The 23,565-nt window shown below is 42.8% G+C and overlaps 1 protein-coding gene across 1 annotated transcript in view; it reads left to right on the top strand.

Moving 5' to 3' along the window:
* Window positions 1–23,565, top strand: part of LOC140481772 (uncharacterized) — a 561,406-nt gene that overhangs the window by 364,783 nt on the left and 173,058 nt on the right. The window contains exon 6 of the mRNA XM_072578304.1: window positions 18,165–18,227. Within this exon, the coding sequence (XP_072434405.1) occupies window positions 18,165–18,227 (63 nt within the window). The remainder of the gene's footprint in view (window positions 1–18,164; window positions 18,228–23,565) is intronic.

The following is a 23,565-nucleotide window of genomic DNA, read 5'->3' as shown; positions in this document are numbered from 1 at the left end:
CATCCTGGTAAACCTCTTCTGCCCCCTCTCCAAAGCCTCCACATCCTTCTTGTGATGTAGCAACAAGAACTGAATGTAGTTGGAATCCTTCATCATTCCTGGACACTGCACATCGCCTCAGGTATCTCTGCTGTATGTTCTTCTGCCTATAATTGTAGCTCCGTCAGATTTCTAACAGCCATTTTCAGAGGCATGTCATTTGCATGGATTCAGCATGGTCCTAGTCTCCAGCAGTCCTCTGTCAGGAATCATGACTGTCACATTCTCCATAGGCTGCACAGATGTGCCTGTGATGTGCTTACCATGCTGTGACCCTGATCCTAATTGCACAAGTGTACCCAAGGAGGTGAATGTTTCTGCATTAGTGGAAGGTGCAAGGGAATTATTTGACAGTGTAGCCTCTGACTGGTCCTTAGTGGTTATGGTTGGATTGTTGCCATTAGTCATGATTTCTTTAATATAGAATCCCTACAGTATGGAAACAGGCCTTTCGGCCCAAAAGTTGACTCCGACTCTCCGAAGAGTAACCCATCCAGACCCATTCCCCCTACCTTATTTTTAACCCGGACTAATGCACCATGGTTAACACTATGGGCAATTTAGCATGGCCAATTCACCTAACCTGCAAATCTTTGGACTGTGGGTGGAAACTGGAACATCCAGAGGAAACCCACACAGACACGGGGAGAATGTGCAAACTTCACATAGCCAGTCACCCGAGGCTGGAATCAAACCCGGGTCCCTGGTGCTGTGAGGGAGCGTGCTAACCACTGAGCCACCGTGCCGCCCACATGGTGAACCTTGATGGTGACCTTGAGTTTAGAACACAAGGAATTAAGGCTGGAAACATTGTCACTCTGATGGTCTGAAGCCACAGCGTCTCTATCAACACTAGTTGCTAGTTCTGCAGCTTCTCCTATTGTAGGGATCAGGTTTTGTCATTTACAACCGAGCTGTCTTGTTATTGACCCCTCTACTCAAGGGAAAAGTTGCTTCCTAGCTACCCTATCAAAGTCCTTCATGACTTTCTACATCTCAATCTTGTCCCATCACAATCTACTCTAAGGGATACAACACCAGCCTATCTAGTCTGCCTTTGTAGCTGAAAAGATAATCATGAACTGAAAGGATAATCATGAACTGAAAGGTAGCCATTGGCCATTTTGGGGGTGATGTGCAGCCTCCATTCATTTTATTTGTGTTTGAGTTTGTGGCAATAAGTAAAAGTTAATGTCTGGAATTGTCCACTTGCTTGCCTACAAGTGATGTTCCCTTACTGAACGATAGCAAGAAGCAATTCTACAGTGGGCACTGGATCAGACCAGCTGTGACCTACAGTGTGGGTTAAGATGGGAAAAGATAAGGACAGGTGAATATGTAGCTTGGCAGTTAAACAGGTGAGAAAGTGGACAGTGGCTTCTAGTCACAAAACACCTTTTGACCATCATACTCTGCTTCCTGCCACTAAGCCAATTTAGGATCCAATTTGGCAAATTATGCTGGATGCCACTGGAGTGTTCTTGTATTGCTGTCCTTAATACAGAATTATTATTCTCATACTGGTTCAGTATGCTCCATTTACTTAAAAATCCCAAATAGTTAACAGAAAAGCTAATAACTGGCAGTAACAGAGCAGTCTATGTACACATTCTTAGTCAAGCTAGTTGGAGTTCTCACAGTAACGGTTCTTGTAGTGTCATCTTGAACCTTGGCTTATTAGCATAGTCATCCTCAAAGCAGGAACACAACATCCCCCTGTGGCCTCAAGATAAAATGTTATGCACAAAGAGTGGAAGTACGTATGCATTCAGCAGTTGCAAAACTGTTCAAAAGGAACAAAGTATCAGGCTGGATCTTATTTTTTTCAGCTCACTGCACGCTGCATCAGGGTTTATGCAGTGTTTCTTGCTGTGGGGTCTTCTGAGCTTTTGCACTGTATCCTACCAAAGTCTTCTCATTAACCATATACACCACCTCTATAGCATCCCTTACATCTGATTTCATCACTGTCTTACTGTGCGCCATTCCCAGAATAATTTGCCATTTGGTGAAAGACTGGTCCTTTGTTTGTGTGGCATTTTGAAGGGACGCTGCTCATTTGGACAAATGTTGGAAATCCAACCTTGCCCTTCACCAGCAATGTAATGGCACAACAGACACAAAGCTCCTGACAATATATATCCGGCATGGCAATCATGCCCTCGAACATGCAACCCCATTCTCTCACCTGTTTAACTGCCAAGCCACATGTTCACCTGTCCTTACCTACATCCCATCTGAACCCATACTATAGATCACAGCTGCTCTGTCGCCAGTGCCCACTGCAGACATGCTTCTTGCCATGTTCATCACCTACATGCGAGCTGTTGGACATTTTCAAACATGAACTTTTATTTGCAGTCACCAAAATCAAACACAAATAAAGTAAATGGAAGCTGCACATCACCCCCAAAAATGACCACTTGGATATTTTATTGTTCATGATTATCTGCCATACCTAGCTCCCATTTATTGGAACCGGATTTAAGTCAGGTCCTAGCTGTTTTACAGTGCCTGATGCAGCTGACCTTGTCGTGGACAAAGACAAATTCGCTCTCCCCAGTGTCTTCATCCTCCTCCTTGAAAGTTCCTCAGTATCCATCCTTTGCCTGTGCCAATTGTACACCAAAGTGGTGTAGCACATTCCCTCAGGACTACAATGGAAACCAACTCTATACCACCTCAAGCAGTAGAACTGCATCTTCAACAGCCCCATTGACTGTTCTGCATAGGTGTGATAGAAGCATAGGCAGCACTGTATCTGCATTGTGCATGTGTTAGGGGGTTGTGCAATGGTGTCATTAGCCATAGTGGCAGTAGGTAGCCCTTATCTTAAGTAACCAGCCTTGTAATAATCCTTGACCCTCAAACTCACAGGTACATGAAATTGTTCCAGAACGTAGGAGCAATAGCTGCTGCCAGGGTAGAGGGCACACCCCCTGGGAAGTGGGAACAGTTTACCTGAACATTAATGAATGGGACCCTTTCCTGTTGATGAACTTCTTAGTGTTGTGATACGACCCTCTCAGTGTCACATGTATACAGTCAGTGGCACCCAGCTATGTTTCTGAATCCAACTGCCTCAGCTGCAGCAATGACCTCACCATTGGAGTTTAAAATGAACCAGTGTGATCTTACACAGATGGCATTGATTAATGTCCTAATCCATTTGTGGGTACACGACAGAGAGATCCCACACAGGTCACCCATCTCTTCCTGGAAGGAGCCTGTTGACTGTAGTTCAATGCATCTGTTACTTTCACAGCAAAAGAAGAGACCATAAGCACTAAGGACCAGTCAGAGGCTACACTGTCAAATAATTCCCTTGCACCTACCACTAATGCAGAAACATTCACCTCCTTGGGTACACTTATGCAATTAGGATGAGGGTCACAGCATGGTAAGCACATCGCAGGCACATGTGTGCAGCCTATGGAGAATGTGACAGTCACGATTCCTGACAGAGGACTGCTGGAGACGAGGACCATGCTGAATCCATGCAAATGACATGCCTCTGAAAATGGCTGTTAGAAATCTGACGGAGCTACAACAGTTGTTAATTGAAATTGAAGAGAGGTTTATTGGCACTGATCAACACTCATCAAAAGGATAGTTGGACTAAAATGAATGAGATGTAAATGTTCAGTTGCAAATTTAATTCATAGATGCAATGTAAATACAACAACATCACACCAATAAATACATCTCACTGGTGAGACAGTCAAGAAGTTGCCATTTATACACAGCTAATGTCAGAGCAGCTGAACCTTGTTGTGGCCTTTAGATTTCTGTCACTGCTACCTGACTGCCATCTATATAGTTATCAGCAGGAAATGAATATCTGTGTACCAGCTCTTTGGCTATTACTCATAAATCAGATAGTCTTTTCAATGCAACAGAACTGTGCATCTTGTTCAGTTTGAACACTGCATTGTGCAGACCTCTCCATACAAAGTACAAATCAGGAACATATATAATATGTGCACAAGCACCAACTGTTTGAACAGTTTCTGAATCATTTTGACATATCTTCTCTGCCACAGAGCTCTCCATTCTTGATAATGGGTTGCAGCATTCCTTTGCCTCTGATGAGCCTGGTAAGAAACCACAGAAAAGAAAGAACCTTCAATTGTTTCATGACCTTGGGATCCCTCAAGATACTATGCAGCTAATTAAATACATTTGAAATGTTGTCATTGTTGTAATGTAAGAAACACAATCATTAATTTGCACACAACATACACAAACAAGTTTGATAAAAATCTAGAAGGAATCAACAGCGAGGTGTTGCACCTGCCACACAGTGTGTTTTGGCCCTTATATTCAGCAAAGAACTATGAGTTGACTCTTAACAGTAATAATAAATGATCTACAAAACAAACCAAAGAAAATTTACAGTCCAGGAACAGGCCATTCGGCCCTCCAAGCCAGAGCTGGTCCAAATCTACTGTCTAAATCTGTCGCCCAATTCCTAAGCATCTTTATCCCACTGCTCCCCACCCACTCATGCATCTGTCCAGATGCAACTTAAATTAATCTATCGTGCTTGCCTCTACTACCTCTGCTGGCAATGTGTTCCAGACACCCACCACTCTCTGTTTAAAGTACTAGCTGCATGTATCTCCCTTAAACTTTTCACCTCTCACCTTGAAAGTGTGACCTCTCGTTATTGAATCCTTCATCCTAGGAAAAAGCTTATCTGTATCTACCATGGCTGTACCCTTCATGATTTTGTGACTTCAGTCAGGTCCCCCCTCAATCTCCTTTTCTATAATGTAAACAAACCAAACCAATTCAACCTGTCTTCATAGCTAGCACATTCCATACCTGGCAACATCCTCATAAACCCTCTCTGCACTCTCTCCAAAGCGTCCATGTCCTTTTGGTAATGTGGCAACCAGAACTGTCTTGTATAATTTTAACATGACCTGCCAGCTCTTATACTCAATACCCTGTCCGATGAAGGCAAGCATACCATATGCCTTCTTGACCACTCTATCCACCTGTGCAGCAACCTTCAGGGTACAATGGACCGGAAATCCCAGATTTCTCTGCTCATCAACTTTTCCCAAGGCTCTTCTGTTCACTGTATAATTTGCTCTAGAATTAGACTTCCCAAAATGCATCACCTCATATTTGCCTGGATTGAACTCCATCTGCTACTTCTCCACCAATTCTCCAGTCTATCTATATTCTCCTCTATTCTTTGACAGTCCCTTATGCTTTCTGCTACTCCACCAATTTTCGTGTCCATTTGCAAACTTGCTGATCATACCAACAGTGCCCTCTTCTCGATCATTTATGTATATCACAAACAACAGTGACCCCAGTACTGATCCTGTGGAACACCACTGGTCACCTTTCTCCATTTCAAGAAACTCCCTTCAACTACTACTCTCTGTCTCCTGTTGCTCAACCAGTTCTTTATCCACCTAGTTTGAACACCCTGCACATCATGTGACTTCACTTTCTCTATTAGTTTACCATGGGGAACCTTATCAAATGCCTTACCAAAGTCCATGTATATAACATCAACAGCCCTTCCTTCATCTATCAACTTGGTCACTTCCTCAAAGAACTCAATTAAGTTGTTAAGGCATGATCCTCCCCGCACGAAACCATATTGCCTATCGCTGATAAGCCCATTCTTTTCTAAATATAAATAGATCCTATCCCTCAGTATCTTCTCCAGCAACTTTCCCATCACTGATGTCAGGCTCACTGGTCTGTAGTTACCTGGAATATCCCTTCTACCCTTCTTGTGCAGGGGGACAACATGAGCAACCCTCCTGTCCTCCGGCACCTCACCAGTATTTAAGAATGCCACAAAGATATCAGACAGTGCCCCAGCTATTTCCTCTCTCGCCTCCCTCAGCAACCTGGGATAGATCCCATCCGGTCGTGGGGATTTGTCCACCTTAATAACCTCTAGCCTACCCAACACATCTTCCCTACTTATGTCAATGTGACCCAGATTATTCAAACTTCTATCTCTAATCTCAACATTCATCATGTCCCTCTCCTCAGTGGACACTGATACAAAGTAATCATTGAGAATCTCACCCATTTTCTCAAGTTCAACACTTAGCCTTCCTTAATTATCCTTTAGTGGATCAATACTTTCTATAGTTACCCGCTTACTTCTTATATAAGACTAAGAGGCTTTGGGATTCTCCTTAATTCTGCTCGCTAAAGCTATTTCATGACCCCTTTTAGCCCACTTGACTCCTCACTTAAGATTCCTCCGACTCTTCAGATATTCCTCCAGGGCCCATTCTGTTCTTAGCTGACTGGACCTTATGTACGCTTCCCTTTTCCTCTTGGCTAGTCGTACGATTTCTTCTGTCATCCATAATTCACAAATTTTGCCTTTTCTATCTTTGCCTTCAACGGGATGTGCCTATCCTGCACTATCTTTAACCTAGCTTTGAATGCCTCCCACATATCAAATGTGGGGTCCCCTTCAAATAGCTGTGTCCAATCCACATTTCTCAGCTCCTTCTTTTGATATCATTGGCCTTGGCCCAGTTTAGTACACTTCCCTTAGGACCACTCTCATCTTTGTCTACGAGTATTCTAAAACTTACAGAATCATGGTCACTGTTCCCAAAGAAATCCCCCACTGCAACTTCTACTACCTGGCCTTGCTCATTCCCTAACACAAGGTCTAATATGGTCCCTTCCCTTGTCGGACTATTGACATACTGCGCTAGAAAACTCTCCTGGATGCTGCTTTACCCCATTCAAACCTCTGAAACTAAGTGTATTCCAGTCAATGTTGGGAAAATTAAAATCTCCCATCACCACTACCATATTGCTCTACATCTTTCCATAATCTGTTTACCTATTTGTTCTTCTACCTCACGCTCACTGTTGGGAAGCCTGTAATACAGCCCCAAGAATGTAACTGCACCCTCTTACTTCTCAGCTCCACCCATAATGCCTCATTACTCAAGCTCTCCATACTGTCCTCCTTTAACACAGCCATGCAACTCTACCCCCCTTTTTACTTCCCTCCCCATCCTGTCTGAAGCGTCTATATCCTGGAACATTTAGTTGCCAATCATGCCCTTCAACCAAGTCTCTGTGATTGCAATAACGTCATACTCCCAGGCACCAATTCAAGCCCTAAGTTCATCTGCCTTACCCATTATATTCCTTGCATTACAGTATATGCAGTTCACGTCACCAGTTCTTTTGCATTTATCTGCTTTCTACCTACTCTTCCCTTTATTAATGCTATCTTCATGATTCTTACAGTCTCCAGTTTCCACCTCACTGTCTACTTGTTTTCTCTTCTGGTTCCCAGTCCCCTGCCACATTAGTTTAAAACCTCCCCAACAGCAGTAGCAAAAACTCCCCCCAACGACATTAATTCCAGTCTGGTTCAGATGTGGACTATCCATTTTGTAATAGTCCCACCCTCCCCAGAACCGGTTCCAATGTCCAACAAATTTGAACCCCTCCCTCTTACACCATCCTCAAGCCATGTGTTCATCCTGCTTATTTTTTTCATTTCTATGCTGGCTAGCACATGGCACAGGTAGTAATCCTGAGATCACTACCTTTGAGGTCCTCCTTTTTAACTTCTCTCCTAGCTCCCAGAATTCTACTTTCAGGACTTCATCTTGTTTTTGACTTATATCATTAGTGCTTATATGCACCAAGGAGAAAGTGAGGACTGCAGATGCTGGAGTATCACATCTGTAAATGTGTTGCTGGAAAAGTGCAGCAGGTCAGGCAGCATCCAAGGAACAGGAGAATTGACGTTTCGGGCATCAGCCCTTCTTTAGGAAAGGGCTGAAGAAGGGCTGATGCCCGAAACGTGGATTCTCCTGTTCCTTGGATGCTGCCTGACCTGCTGCGCTTTTCCAGCAACACATTTTCCGCGCTTATATACACCAAGACAGTTCACCCTCCTTTTTTGGAATGCTCTGCAGCCGATCAGTGACATCCCTGACCCGAGCACCTGGAGGGCAACATAGCATCCGGGGGAGTCCTGTTTTCTGCCACAGAACCACCTATCTACTCCCCTTGCAATAGAATCCCCTATGACTATGGCCCAATGAGTCTTTTTCCCGCCCTTCTGAACAGCATTGCCCGCCACAGTGCCATGATCTTGGCAACTGCTGCTCTCCTTTGGTGAGCCATCTCCCCCAACAATATCCAAAATGGTATACCTGTTTTGGAGGGAGATAACCTGCACTGCCTTCCTACTCTTTTTCTGCCGTTTGGTCACCCATTCACTGTCTCCCTCAGCAATTCTAAGCTGCAGTGTGACCAGTTCACTAAACGTGCTATCCGCGACCTCCTCAGCATAGCAGATGCTCCACAGTGAGCCCCTCTACAGCTCCAGAGCCGTTATGCAATCAAACCAAGCTGCAGCTGGACACATTTCTTGCAAATTTAAGAGTCAGGAACGTCAACAATACTTTACCAAGTCTTTTTCTTCTGGATAGAGGAGGGTGGTGTAGGAGGGAGATACTACATATGTAGTATCTTGGATTTAGCTGCTGCCCAAATATATACTAAGTCCTTACTTTCCCAGCATCCTACTGGTCTCCATGTCACCTCTGCTATGTCTCCAGCTGCTCCCGGACAGGGAGAAAGCTTGGGCTTCTAAGGTAAGTTTTTAAGCAGTTTCCTTCCCTTCCCGGCACCCTCCTGGTCTCCACGTCACCTCCACTCTGTCTCCTGCTGCTCCCGGATAATTAATATTATACTGTTAATCATACATAATTAATAGTATAATAACAAAATAACAAGTAATGCTATAAATCTAATTAACTATTGTATTTTTTTTATTTCAAAAATATACTTTATTAATAAAATTATTTGGATCTCTACACAATTGGTCATGCCATTCTTGTGCACACATTACATTGCTTTACATACAGACATCGACATTTATTTTTCATATATACAAGTCTGTACGTTTACTATCCGGCTCTTCTGCTGAGGCGTCAGCGGAGACCAAATCACTGCGTGGGCTCCCTGTTCTTCTTAGGTAGGCAGATGTTACACGGTGGTTTTTCCCCACCGCGCCTTGGCGGCAGCTGCCCCAAGCTTCAGCGTGTACTTTAAATGATCTTGACCTAAATCCACGTGGCGGTGATTATCTGGTCTTCTTCCGGGGGTCTCAGGAAGTTGTCTCCTCTTCACAGTTGTTGATCTCGAATTATCACTCCCGAGGATTGTGGTGATTCTTATACCTGGATGCTTTCGCGGCCCTTCGGGAAGGTCTTCAATTCCTGCCAATGGATCAATCAGGGCTTGATCACTCTGATCAATCAGGCCCATCAGGCATTTATGTGTTGATGGTGGGGTGGTCCTTTGGCCTCCATTCCTGAACATGTTAGGGCCATAAAGGTCAGGTAGCCTTTCCCAAATAAGGGTGTGAGGCGCCCCTTTGTTCTGGAAAACAATTCAATGTTTCTATTGTCCTGGGAATGGGCTGGGTCAGTTGTATATTGTGCTGTCTCTAGCTGTAGCCTTTCCGGGTCTGTGGCTTGTTTATTTCAGTGTTTTTAGCACAGATACTTTTGGCCAATGCTTAGCTTGATTTCCCAGCATGCTTTATTTATTACCTGGCTTTTCGTAATTCCACCACTTTGAGTGCTCCATCCGGCCACAGAGTAGAACTCCCTTGCTTTTTTTTGATTTATTCTCATAACATCTCTTTGCCAACCTAAGCAGGTAAACAGGGTTTCATTTAATGTCTCAGTTGAAGTTTTTTCACTTTCCAAGATTGTATGACCTACTCCAGAATCTGGATTAGTGGTGCTGGAAGAGCACAGCAGTTCAGACAGCATCCAAGAAGCAGCAAAATCGACGTTTCGGGCAAAAGCCCTTCATCAGGAATAAAGGCAGTGAGCCTGGAGCGTGGAGAGATAAGCTAGAGGAGGGTGGGGGTGGGGAGAAATTAGCATAGAGTACAATGGGTGAGTGGGGGAGGGGATGAAGGTGATAGGTCAGGGAGGAGAGGGTGGAGTGGATAGGTGGAAAAGGAGATAGGCAGGTAGGACAAGTCCGGACAAGTCATGGGGACAGTGCTGAGCTGGAAGTTTGGAACTAGGGTGAGGTGGGGAAGGGGAAATGAGGAAACTGTTGAAGTCCACATTGATGCCCTGGGGTTGAAGTGTTCCGAGGCAGAAGATGAGGCGTTCTTCCTCCAGTCGTCTTGTGGTGAGGGAGCGGCGGTGAAGGAGCCCCAGGACCTCCATGTCCTCGGCAGAGTGGGAGGGGGAGTTGAAATGTTGGGCCATGGGGCAGTGTGGTTGATTAGTGCAGGTGCCCCAGAGGTGTTCCCTAAAGCGTTCTGCTAGGAGGCACCCGGTCTCCCCAATGTAGAGGAGACTGTATTGGGAGCAACAGATACAATAAATGATAGTAGTGGATGTGCAAGTAAAACTTTGATGGATGTGGAAGGCTCCTTTAGGGCCTTGGATAGAGGTGAGGGAGGAGGTGTGGGTGCAGATTTTACAGTTCCTGCGGTGGCAGGGGAAAGTGCCAGAATGGGAGGGTGGGTTGTAGGGGGGTGTGGACCTGACCAGGTAGCCGCGGAGGGAACGGTCTTTGCGGAAGGTGGAAAGGGGTGGGGAGGGAAATATATCCCTGGTGATGGGGTCTTTTTGGAGGTGGCGGAAACGTTGGCGGATGATTTGGTTTATGCGAAGGTTGGTAGGGTGGAAGGTGAACACCAGGGGCGTTCTGTCCTTGTTATGGTTGGAGGGGTGGGGTCTGAGGGCGGAGGTGCGGGATGTGGACGAGATGCGTTGGAGGGCATCGTTAACCACGTGGGAAGGGAAATTGTGGTCTCTAAAGAAGGAGGCCATCTGGTGTGTTCTGTGGTGGAACTGGTCCTCCTTGGAGCAGATACGGCAGAGGTGGAGGAATTGGGAATACGGGATGGCATTTTTGCAAGAGGTAGGGTGGGAAGAGGTGTAATCCAGGTAGCTGTGGGAGTCGGTGGGTTTGTAAAAAATGTCAGTGTCAAGTCGGTCATCATTAATGGAGATGGAGAGGTCCAGGAAGGGGAGGGAGGTATCAGAGATGGTCCAGGTAAATTTAAGGTCAGGGTGAAATGCGTTGGTGAAATTGATGAATTGCTCAACCTCCTTGCGGGAGCACGAGGTGGTGCCAGCATAGTCATCAATGTAGCAGAGGAAGAGATGGGGAGTGGTGCCGGTGTAATTACGGAAGATCAACTGCTCTACGTAGCCAACAAAGAGACAGGCACAGCTGGGGTCCATACATGTGCCCATGGCTACCCCTTTGGTCTGGAGGAAGTGGGAGGATTCAAAGGAGAAATTGTTAAGGGGGAGGACCAGTTCGGCCAAACGAATGAGAGTGTCAGTGGAAGGGTACTGTTGGGGACGTCTGGAGAGGAAAAAATGGAGGGCTTGGAGGCCCTGTTCATAGTGGATGGAGTTGTAGAGGGATTGGATATCCATGGTGAAGATGAGGCGTTGGGGGCCGGGGAAATGGAAGTCTTGGAGGAGGTGGAGGGCGTGGGTGGTGTCTCAAATGTATGTGGGGAGGTCCTGGACTAGGGGGGATAGGACAGTGTTGAGGTAGGTAGAGATGAGTTCAGTGGGGCAGGAGCATGCTGAGACTATGAGTCGGCCAGGGTGGTCAGGCTTGTGGATCTTGGGAAGGAGGTAGAACCGGGCAGTGCAGGGTTCCTGGACTATGAGGCTGGAAGCTGTGGGTGGGAGATCTCCTGAGGTGATGAGGTTCTGTATGGTCTGGGAGATGATGGTTTGGTGATGGCGGGTGGGGTCATGGTCGAGGGGGCAGTAGGAAGAGGTGTCCTCGAGTTGGCGTTTGGCTTCAGCAGTGTAGAGGTCAGTGCGCCAGACTACCACTGCGCCCCCTTTATCTGCTGGCTTGATGGTGAGGTTGGGATTGGAGCAGAGGGATTGGAGGGCTGCGCGTTGTGAGAGTGAGAGTTTGGAGTCGGGGAGGGAGGTAGACAGGTTGAGGCGGTTAATGTCCCGGTGGCAGTTGGAAATGAAGAGGTCGAGGGCAGGTAATAGGCCAGCGCGGGGTGTCCAGGTGGATGCAGTGTGTTGGAGGTGGGTGAAGTGGTCCTCAGAAGGTAGGCGGGAATCCTGATTGTGAAAGTGAGTTCGGAGGCGGAGGCGACGGAAGAATTGTTCGACATCACAGCGTGTATTAAGCCTCGATGCAATGCTCTAGTGCTGGAGCACGATTTGAACTTAAAGGTCCAGAACATATGATTACTACTTCCAGGCACCTTTATCACAGCCTACGTTGAGGTCTCACTGCAGGACAAGTGAGGCAAAAATGTATGGTGACATGCTGACCATGAGACATGACACAACAGGCAAAGGTGGCAGTGTCCAGTTTAATAGTTAGCCAGGAGTTAGAGCTGGGTTTAATTTCTCTACCTTTGTCTATGGTAAAGATTACTTTCCAAAGCCTCTGCCTCACTCAGAGGTGGAAACTTTTTGGGAGGTTCCAGATGTTGCATAATTGCCCTTCAGAAGTTTCAACTTCCTGGACAATTCCTGCAGAGTCAGCTGCGTCAGGACTTCTATGTAGTCCTGATGTGTAATTCGTATTTACGCAATTGTCATGAATTTCTTCCTTTTAGAAGATCTGTGCCATACTCTTTTCACATGAAGACAAGGTATTGCACACTGAGGAGTGTAGGCGTTGCATTATTTTTTTTTTGGTAGTTCCTCTGCTTCAAATGCAATATTGCATGTTTTTTACTGAAAGCTAGAAAACAATAATAATGATTGACCTGTGGTCTTGTCTTCCTGTGTAGTCCAAGTACTTCACATCCATGTTCTCTGCTCCGTGTGTCCCTTTGTCAAACATTAGTGGGTGCTGTAGTCGGCATAGGCATTAACATCCTACTGAATAACCTGGAGTCAAATCATCAAGCATTTTCTGTACAATAAGCTGTAAATAGTAACACAAAGCAAATTATTTTAGTCAAGGGACTAATTTCTGCTCTGTTAAGATCGTTGGACCATAGAATATTACAGCGCAGCAGCTTTGACCCTCGAAATTGCGCCGACCTGTGAAACCAATCTGAAGCCCACCTAAGCTATACTATTCCATTGTGATCCATATTCTTATCTATGACCATTTCAATGCCTTTAAAGTTGGAGAGTCTACTAGTGTTGCAGGCAGTGTGTTCCACACCCTTACTACTCTCTGAGCAAAGAAATTATCTCTGACATCTGTCCTATAGCTATCACACCTTAATTTAAAGCTATGTCCCCTCATGCTAGTCATCACCATCTGAGGAAAAAGGGTCTCACTGTCCACCTTATCTAATCCTCTGATCATCCTGTATGTCTCTATTAACCTCTTAACCTTCTTCTCTCTCATGAAAGCAACCTCAAGTCCCTCAGCCTTTCCTCATTAGACCTTCCCTCCATTGCAGGCAACATCCTAGTAAATCTTCTCTGCACCCTTTCCAAAACTGCCACATCCTTCCTAAAATGTGGCAACCAGAACTATACTCAATGCTCCAAGTGTAGCCACACCAGAGTTTTGTACAGCTGCAGCATGACCTCATGACTTCAAAACTCAATCCCTCTACCAATAAAAGCTAACACACTGTATGCCTTCTTAACAACCCTATCAATCTGGGTGGCAACTTTCAGGGATCTATGTACATGGACACCGAGATCTCTCTGTTCATCCACACTAACGATAATCTTACCATTAGCCCAGTACTCTGTAATCCTGTTACTCCTTCTAAAGTGAATCACCTCACACTTTTTCACACTAAACTCCATTTGCCACCTCTCAGCCCAACTCTATGTCCCTCTGTAACCTGCAACATCCTTACGCACTGTCCACAATTCTACCAACCTCAGTGCCATCTGCAATTTCTTCTATTCCTTCATCTAGATCATTTATTAAAAAGACAAACAGCAGTGCCCCCAAAACAGATTGTTGCGGTGCACCACTAGTAACTGAACTCCAGGGTGAACATTTCCCATCAACCACTACTCTCTGTCTTCTTTCAGCTAGCCAACTTCTGATCCAAACCGCTAAATCACCCTCAATCCCATATCTCTGTATTTTCTGCAATAGCCTACCATGGGGAACCTTATCAAATGCTTTACTGAAATCCATATACACCACATCAACCGCCATATCCTCATCCACCTGTTTGGTCACCTTCTCAGAGAACTCAAAAAGGTTTGTGAGGCATGACCTACCCTTCACAAAACTATAAATCCTATCTCTCATAATCCTTTCCAACACTTTACCCACAACCAAAGTAAGACTCACTGTCTATAATTACCAGAATTGTCTCTACTCCCCTTCTTGAACAAAGGGACAACATTTGCTATCCTCCAGTCTCTGGCACTATTCCTGTAGACAATAACATAAAGATCTAAGCCAAAGGTTCTGCAATCTCTTCCCTAACTCCCAAGAGAATCCGAGGATGAATCCGATCCAGCCCAGGGGACTTACCTTTTTTCACACTTCACAGAATTGCTAATATCTCCTCCTTATGCCCCTCAATCCCATCTGGTCTAATAGTCTGTGTCTCAATATTCTCCTTGACAACATTGTCTTTTTCCAGTGTGAATATTGATGAAAAATATTCCTTGGACTCCATGCACAACATCCCACTACCGTCCTCGATTAGCCCTAATCTTATTCTAGTCATTCTTTTATTCCAACATACCTATTGAAAACTTGAAGCTTTTTCTTGATCCTACCTGCCAAAGACTTCTCATGTCCCCTCCTGGCTCTTCTTAGATTAGATTCCCTACAGTGTGGAAACAGGCCCTTCGTCCCAACAAGTCTACACCGACCCTTCTAAGAATAACCCCCAGACCCATTTCCCTCTGACTAACCCTATGGCCAATTCACCTGGTCTGCACATCTTTGGATTGTGGAAAGAAACAGGAGCACCCAGAGGAAACTTACGCAGACACGGGAAAAAGGTACAAACTACACACAGACAGTCGCCCAAGGCTGGAATTGAACCCGGTCCCTGGCGCTGTGAGGCAGCAATGCTAATCACTGAGCCACCGTGCCGCCCTCTCTTTAGCTCTCTCTTTAAGTCCTTCCTGCCTAACTTGTAACTCTCAAGCGCTCTAGCTGAATCTTCATGTTTCATCTTTACATAAGGCTTCTTCTTCCTTTTGACAAAAGATTCAACTTCTTTAGTAAACTGTGGCTCCCTTGCTCGACCACCTCCTCCCTGCCTGACAGGTACATACTTATCAAGGACACGCAGTAGCTGTTCCTTGAACAAGCTCCACATTTCAATTGTGCCCATTCTCTGCAATTTCCTTCCCCATATTAAACATCCTAAATCTTGCCTAATTGCATTATAATTGTTTTCCCCCAGCTATAACTCTTGCCCTGTAGTACATACCTATCCCTTTCCATCGTTAAAATAAACCTATCCAAATTATGATTACTATCACCAAAGTGCTCACCTACCTCCATTTCTAACACCTCACCTGATTCATTATCCAATGTGACCTTGCCTTTTGTTGGCCTACCCGCATATTGTGTCAGGAAACCCTCCTGCACACATTGGACAAGAACTGACCTAGCTTAAGTACTCAAACTATAACGTTTCCAGTCAATACTTGGAAAGCTAAATTCCCCCATAACAACTACCCTGTTACTTTCGCTCCTATCCAGAATCATCCTCGCAATCCTTTCCTCTACATCTCTAGAACCTTTTGGAGGCCTGTAGAAAACTCCCAACAGGGTGACCTCTCTTTTGCTGTTTCTAACCTCAGCCCAGACTACCTCCATAGATGAGACCTCATCAAACATCCTTTCTGCCACCGTAATACTGTCCTTGACTAACAATGCCACATCTCCCTCTCTTTTACCATCTTCTCTTTTCTAACTGATACATCTAAACCCCGGAACCTGCAACAATCATTCCTGTCCATGCTCTCCGAAATGGCCACAACATCGAAGTTCCACATATCAACCGATTCTGCAAGTTCATCCATCTTATACTGGATGCTCTTGGCGTTGAAGTAGACACACTTCAAACCAGCTTCCTGCTTGCCGGTTCACTCTTGCGACCTCAAAACCTTATTTATGATCTTACTACTCTCAACCTCCTGTACACTGGAGCCTCAATTCCGGACCCTATCCCCCTGCTGAATTAGTTTAAACCCTCAATCCTCCTCTGGTTCAGGTGTAGACCATCCTGTTTGTAGAGGTCCCCAGAATGAGCCCCAATTATCCAGGTATCTGAATCCCTCCCTCTTGCACCGTCCCTGTAGCCATGTGTTCAACTCCTCTCCCTCCCTGTTCCTTGTCTCTCTGGCATGTGGCATGGGTAACAATCCAGAGGTAACAACTCTGGTTGTTGTAGCTCTAAGCTTCCACCCTATTTCCTTGAATTCCTGCCTTAAACATATGGATGGAAACTTACCATTTTTAAAAATTCAGCTTTAACTTACCCTACATTAAGAAACACAGTGATTATACAATTTGTAATTACTCTGTGTTGATCATGAAGTAGCTACTGTAAAGACCTGTGTCCCCCTGAACATATCTATGGTAACTACATAGGTTGGCATCTCAGTTTTTGTTTCTGGTATGAGAAATTATGTCAGTGATTCATAAGTTTGTTCATCACAAAAAAATTGTTTTAAATTTATCTTTCACCAGATACTGTGCACTATAAAAGATCTATGCCTGAAGGCATCTTTGAATCTTGCAGAATCATTCATAACCAGCCTATGATATCTGTTAAATATAATTTGTTTAATCTTTTTTAAAGAATATGCAAGGCAGCTGAAGATTGAAAAAAATGACCCAATAACAGCTCAGGACCAATGCAATCAGCTAATTTTGATTGTTATGCTGCATCAGATGGAGGAATATTTTCATGTTTTAGCTTGTACAAATTGGGCATCAACAAACTGCAACAAGATTGTGTGATCCTGTGAAACTAGTTCATATTTTTACAAAATAGAAAAAACTGCCAAGAGTATTTGAAGTGTCTAGTTTAGCCATAAAATAAATCATTAGCTGTTTTATTAATGGCAACACTTACTTCTTTCAAGTTAATATTTGCTCAGGCACCAATTCATTCTCCACACATTAATTAACTCCTGCCTTATTACCACAATTTTGACTGACTATGCTGCCTTCAATGTACAATTCATAACCCGAGCAGTGGATCCATTATTTTCTTAAAGCCCTTGGGGATGTATACTGAGTATGTTTCAGCAAAAGAAAGTCTAATTCATGACAAATTGATTGGAATATTTGTACCAATCATGATCAATACCTGAAATTAAGAGCCCAAGTTCACATTTGACCTTCAGACTTACTAACCAAAGGATAATCAATATTAAACATTTTTAGCAGAGTAGATGCAAATAAAAGAGTGAAAACCAAATTTATAGAAAAGAAACTTGACTGATATCAAATAATCAAAGATTGTTAGGCACTTAAGTAATGGGCCTATTTCCTTCCTTTACATTTGAGATTCAAAAAGCAAAACTTTCATAACTAGAAGACAGCAGGAAATTAAGAATAATCCTCTATGTTAATGTTATCATATATTTTCAGTCCTGTGGAGATTTTGCTTAGAATTATTTTCCTTGGATACTACTTTTGGCATTTCAATAATGCTGTTCAATAACTTTAATAACTTCAGTTCCTTGCGTACTTGCAGAAGCAGTCTGTTGTCTACAGAGTGTGAGATAAAAAAATCTTTACAAAATGTATCATAGCCCTAAGCAATAAAAATCAGGTACCTCTAGAAACTTCAGTATTATTGTTTACATATAAGGGAAAACTCCTCTTACCAAAACTATCCGTAATGATACAGGCTGTGGATTTTAAAGGTTCCTTGTGGAAAAGACAGATTGCAGAGTCGAAAGTAAATGATCTAACTGTGCTCTTATGTTTATTCTCTAATCTACTATTACTATTTACAATTGATGATTAGCTTATTAATCAGTTTAATGACAGAGCTGAAAGTTTACCAACAAGGCTAATAAACTTGATAATATGGCAGCAAATAGATAGGAAGTGAAAGAATCAAATGTACTGTTTTCATAGCTTCTTCCTGGTGTATTTTATAATCTGCTGTTTATGCCTAATTAGCTGCTTTTGTGCTTATTCCCCAGGAAGAATTACACAGGAAAGAGCATCAATGGTTGAAAATGTCTCTTGAGCAATGTCACAAACAGGTAAGCATTTGCTGCTATGTAGTACAGTATCAGGTAATAATGCTGCAGTACGTAGTACTGTATTGGGTAATAATAAAAAGTAAAACATCTACAGTGGGCTAGTCCACGTTAATAAAGCAGAAAGATAAGGTTTGATAATGTGCACTCTTCATCCGAACATCATTAACTATATTTCTTCTCTCTTGTGTGTGTGTTCTGTAAATTATACTTGTATGTAGTTGTATGTGACTCTTGCAGTCAGTAATAAGCCACTCCTTCATACCAGTGGATGTTTCTATATTATGCAAAATATAACCACGACATGATCTTGGGAGCCCCTCTACATTTGTGCCACACCAACAATTGCATGTTGTTACTGTTATTATTGAATAGTTTTATTAGGTAAGTAATTATGTATTAGTTGTAAATCACATTCCATTTTGTAACTGTAGGTAATCAGGAAGATGGAAACAAGGATTAGACCCTTTGATTGAGTCTGTTCTGCTATTGGGTTAGAACATGACTAATGCGCATGCTTTTATTTGTCCTCTTAAGCTCCATATCTTTAAAAACCTTACCTTACAAAGCTCAAGAATAAAACAAAGAACCACAGATGTTGGAGATCTGAAACAGGCAAAAAGCAAATGTTTATTTTCACAGATGGTGCCAGGCCTGCTGAGTTTCTCCAGCAATTTTTGTTTCTTGTTTCTAACAAAACTCTTGATCTCAGTCTTGGAAACTCTAAATACCCTAGCAACCATAAATTCTTGGAAGAGATATTCAGAATTCCACAACCCTTTGTCTGGAAAGCACTTTCTGTTGACACTCTTAAATAGTCTAGTGCTAATTTTAAAATTACGTTCCCTCATTCTTAATTACCTCACCAGAAGAAGTAATTTGTCTCTAATCAAGTCTCATTAAAACTGAATCTGGGAGGAAGGGATCAAATTTGGGAAGATATCGTAAATTATAGGCCACAAAAAAAGTTTTGTAAAAATGTTTTCATGGAATGTGAGCATCATTGTCTAAGCTAATACTTATTGCCCATCCCTATTTATCTAGAGGGTAGTTAAGAGTCAGCCACATTTCTAAGGGTCTGGAGTCACACATAGGCCAAAACAGGCGAAAACAGCATATTTCCTTCCCTAAATGACAGTAGTGAACTGAAAGATTTATACAATAACCAACAATTGTTATATGGTCACCACTCAGTTTGGGTTTGATTCCAGATTTTTAACTGATTTCAGATTTCACTATTTACTATAGTGTGGGATTTGAGCCTGTGTCCTGAGAATCTTAGTGAAGAAGTTCTGGATCATTAGTGCAGTGACCTTATCACTGTGCAACCACAACAAACAATAAACAGACCATGACAGGAAAGGGTCGAGGAATGTGGTACTGGAAAAGCACAACCGGTCAGGCAGCATCCAAGGAGCAGGAGAGTTGACGTTTCGGGCATAAGCTCTTCTTTGCTCAGAACTAGTGGTGTGCCACAGGGTTCATTGCTGGGCCACAACTACTGAAAATAAATATTAATGACTTGGATGAGGAAAGTAAATATACTATAGCCAAGATGGTGGATGACACCAAAAGAGGTGGGAAGCCAAGTGGTGAAGGTGACACAAAGCATCTGGAGAGTGTTAGAGATATGTTAACTGAATAGGAAAAAATTTGGCACGTGGAGTATATTTGGGAAAATCAGAGATTATGCACTTCAGCAGGAAGAATAAAAGAGGTGAATATTATTTAAATGGAGAAAGAAAACAAAGAACTAGAGATCAGAGAGATTTGATTTTTTTGTGCATTCATCCCAAAAAGCTAGCATACAGGTTTACCAGGCAAAAGAGAAGACAAGTAAGCTAATGGATTTATTTCAAAAGGAATTCTGAATTAAAAAAAACTATTCAATGTACTATTTAGTCCACACCAAGACTATTTTGAACAGTTTTGGTCCCTCTAAGGAATGATTTGGAGATGCCAGTGTTGGATTGGGGTGGACAAAGTTAAAAATCACACAACACCAGGTTATAGTCCAACAGGTTAATTTGGAAGCACACAGCCATCTGATGAAGGAGTAGTGCTCCAAAAGCTAGTGCTTCCAAATACATCTGTTGGATTATAACCTGGTGTTGTGTGATTTTTAACATTATCTCAGGAAAGGTATATTGGCATTGGATGCAGTCCAGAGAAATTTCACACGATTGATCCTGGGTATGGAACAAGTTTCTTTAAGAGATGAGCTTGAGTAGACTGGGTCTGTACTCATTGGAATGTAGAAGAATGAGAAGTGACCTTATTGAAACATAAAAAATTCTTAGTGGGGTAGATGAAGAAAGATTGGGAAAGTCAAAATCCAGAGGATATAATCTCAGACTAAAGGTTTGTTCATTTAGGACAAAGATGAGGAGGAATTCCTACTCTCATAGGATAGTGAATCTGTGGAACTTTTCACTACACAGGAGTGTTGAAGCTGGATTATTAAATATATTCAAGACTGTGAGAAATAGATTTTTAATCAGAAAAGGAAATCAAGGATTAAGAGGAAAAGGCATGGAAGGCAAATTGAAGATTATCAGATCAGCCATGAATGGTGGAGTAGACTCAAGGGTTGGGATGACCTACTTCTGTTCCTATATCTTATGGTTATACAGAGATAAGAAATGATAAAGGTACAAACTCACTTGTGGGAGTGGTGTATAAGGCCCCCTAACAGTAAACATATAATAGGATGGTGTATAAAGGAAGAAGTAATGGATATTTGTCAGAAAGATGTGGTGCTAATCATGGGAGATGTTAAGCTACACGGGGACTGGAAAGATCAGATGGGTAAAGATAACTTAGTTGAGGAACTCATAGATACTTTCTTAGATCAACATGTTCTGCAGAGAGCAGATTGCACCAGACCCAATACTGTGCAACAGGGTAGGAATAAATGCTGTCATGGTGAAAAGCATTTTGACACAGACTTGAGTGTCCACAAGACTATTTTCAAGAAATTGAATAAAGGTAATATGAGCGCTTGTGAGTATAGCTGGCTAAAGTGGCAACTCTTCCAAGGCCAACATATCCTTCTTGAATTGTGGTGCCTAAATCTGAATAAAATGATTCATTTGGGATTCAACACAGATTCTGCACGGCTAAAGCATAACTTCTTTCCCACCCCCTGTTAAATAAAGGCCAGCACTCTATTCACCTTTTGAATTCTTTTTATACTTTCCCACTAGCTTTAAATGATCTGTGTACTTGAATTCTAAAAGACCTTTATTGCCTTTCAATTAATAATTTTTCACCATTGAGAAAATACTCTGATTTATCTTCTAGGCTCCAAAATGAATGACCTCACTATTACCCACATTGAACTCTTGGCATTATTATGACCACTCAATTAATCTAATGTGCATTTATAAATTAACCTGAGATGCACTACTTATCCCTCAAAATAGCTGGCTGGAGGTAACTCCTATAAGGCACAGTTTTAGTTGCCATAAATCAAAACATCAACTACAATCAAGAAAATTACTTTGGCTTTAATGATTTAGAGTTAATAAGGCATTTTAATGAGTTCATCTAATTTAAACTTTTCGCAAAATGAGATGTATTTTGATATCATAATACTTAGAGTAGAAAATATGGTATTAACTGGCTGTCATAATCAATATACAAAGTAACAAACAGATTTTTAACTGCCAAGGGTAGAATGGATTTGTGTGTGGTTTGGGTCAGGTTAAATTCCTAAAATTATCTATAGTGATGGAAACAATGTCATCAGGGTAGAAGTCATAGCACATGAGTTCACTGAATGGGGGCTGATAACCCATTCCAATCAGAGAGCCCTGGCTGTCAGATATAAGCAGGAGTGTCAGGGGTTCTGGTCAATCTTGGAGCCGATTTTACGCTAGCTGGGTAAGTATCATGTTCTAAGTATGTGTAAATAAAACGGGTGACTTGGTGATGGGGTATTGGCCTCCATGGAGTTATTCCCTTAACAAGCAGAATGGAATCGCAACGTCATCATTTTCACTCTGGATGACATTGGTTTGCATTGTAAGGCAAAGGATAACCCCCCAGAAACCTGTTAGGTCAGTCATTTAAATATTTGAAAATAGAAACAACGAGGAAAAGCAACAAAGAAAATGCGTACCATTCTATAAGAGGTGTAAATACAAGGAGACTTGTGGTATCTGTACACAAATCTTTTGAGGATAGCAGGACAGGTGAAAAAGGGGTTAAAAATGCAGACAAATTCCTCAGCTTCATAGATAGAGGACAGGAGCATGAAATCAAAGAAGGCATGATGAACTGCTCTGAACAAAAATGTCTCAGGCTCAATTGGAGAATTGTACATAATTCTGGACACTGCATTTAGGAAGCATATAAAGGTTTTAGGGAAGGATGTAGAAAGGATTTATGAGATTCATTTCATGGTTGAAGGATTCAACTAGATAGATAGATTAGAGAAGCCAGGATTGTTCTCCTTTGAGAAAGGAAGGTTGGGAGGAAATTTTATAAACGTGTTTAAAATCATGAGAGTTCTAAACAGCCCAGAGAGAGAAACTGTTTCCATTGGGGAAGGGTTGAGAACCAGAAGTCACCAATTTAAGGTGTTTGGAATCAAAGACGATATGTGGAAAAAGTGCTTCTTAGGGTTAGGATCTGCAATGCACTGCCTAAGAATGTGGTGGGAGGCAGCTTTGATCATGGTTTTCAAAGTGGCATTAGATGTGCACCCGAAGAAAGAAAATTAATACGGCTATGGGAAAGAAGTAAGAGAGGGTCAAGAGAAACTTGCAAAGAAGTCAGCATGGATTTGGCAGGTCCAGGATTCTCCTGGAAGAGGAGGAATTGAACATACATTGTCAGTGGCCATCAAGGTGACTATCATTGACAGGACACACTCAGTTGTCTCTCCCTGGAATCATATGCACTTGTCTCCAGGAGGGAGAGAAAGCAGGAGGTTGAGCGTGATAAATTCTTTCATGGAGACAAGGGAATGACAGCAATTATTGAGGATGTCTGTGAATGATAATAAGAGTGTTAACTATTTGGTTGAGGGTGTGAGATGTGGACGTCTAGAGAGAAAGAATTGAGTTTTGTTGCTCCAGGTGTGCTGTCCAGAAAACTACTCAAGAATTAAGAGGGTAGGTGTTGGTACCTGCAGCTGGAATGACTCTCATTGTTTGTGGCTGAATTAAATAATTGAGCTTCTTGGGGCACTGTTTCCAACTTCAAGGGGCTACACTCCTGATGCATACTTTAGAGAATAGAAACGTAGGATCCCTACAGTATGAAAACAAGCTGTTTGGCCCATCAAGTTGATACAGCCTGTCCAATGAGCATCCCACCCAGACATGCACCCCAA

Source organism: Chiloscyllium punctatum, chromosome 10, assembly GCF_047496795.1.
Source record: "Chiloscyllium punctatum isolate Juve2018m chromosome 10, sChiPun1.3, whole genome shotgun sequence".
NCBI classification, from domain to species: domain Eukaryota; kingdom Metazoa; phylum Chordata; class Chondrichthyes; order Orectolobiformes; family Hemiscylliidae; genus Chiloscyllium; species Chiloscyllium punctatum.
The sequence above is the reverse complement of the archived record's forward strand: the minus strand, read 5'-3'. Positions and strand labels throughout refer to the sequence as shown.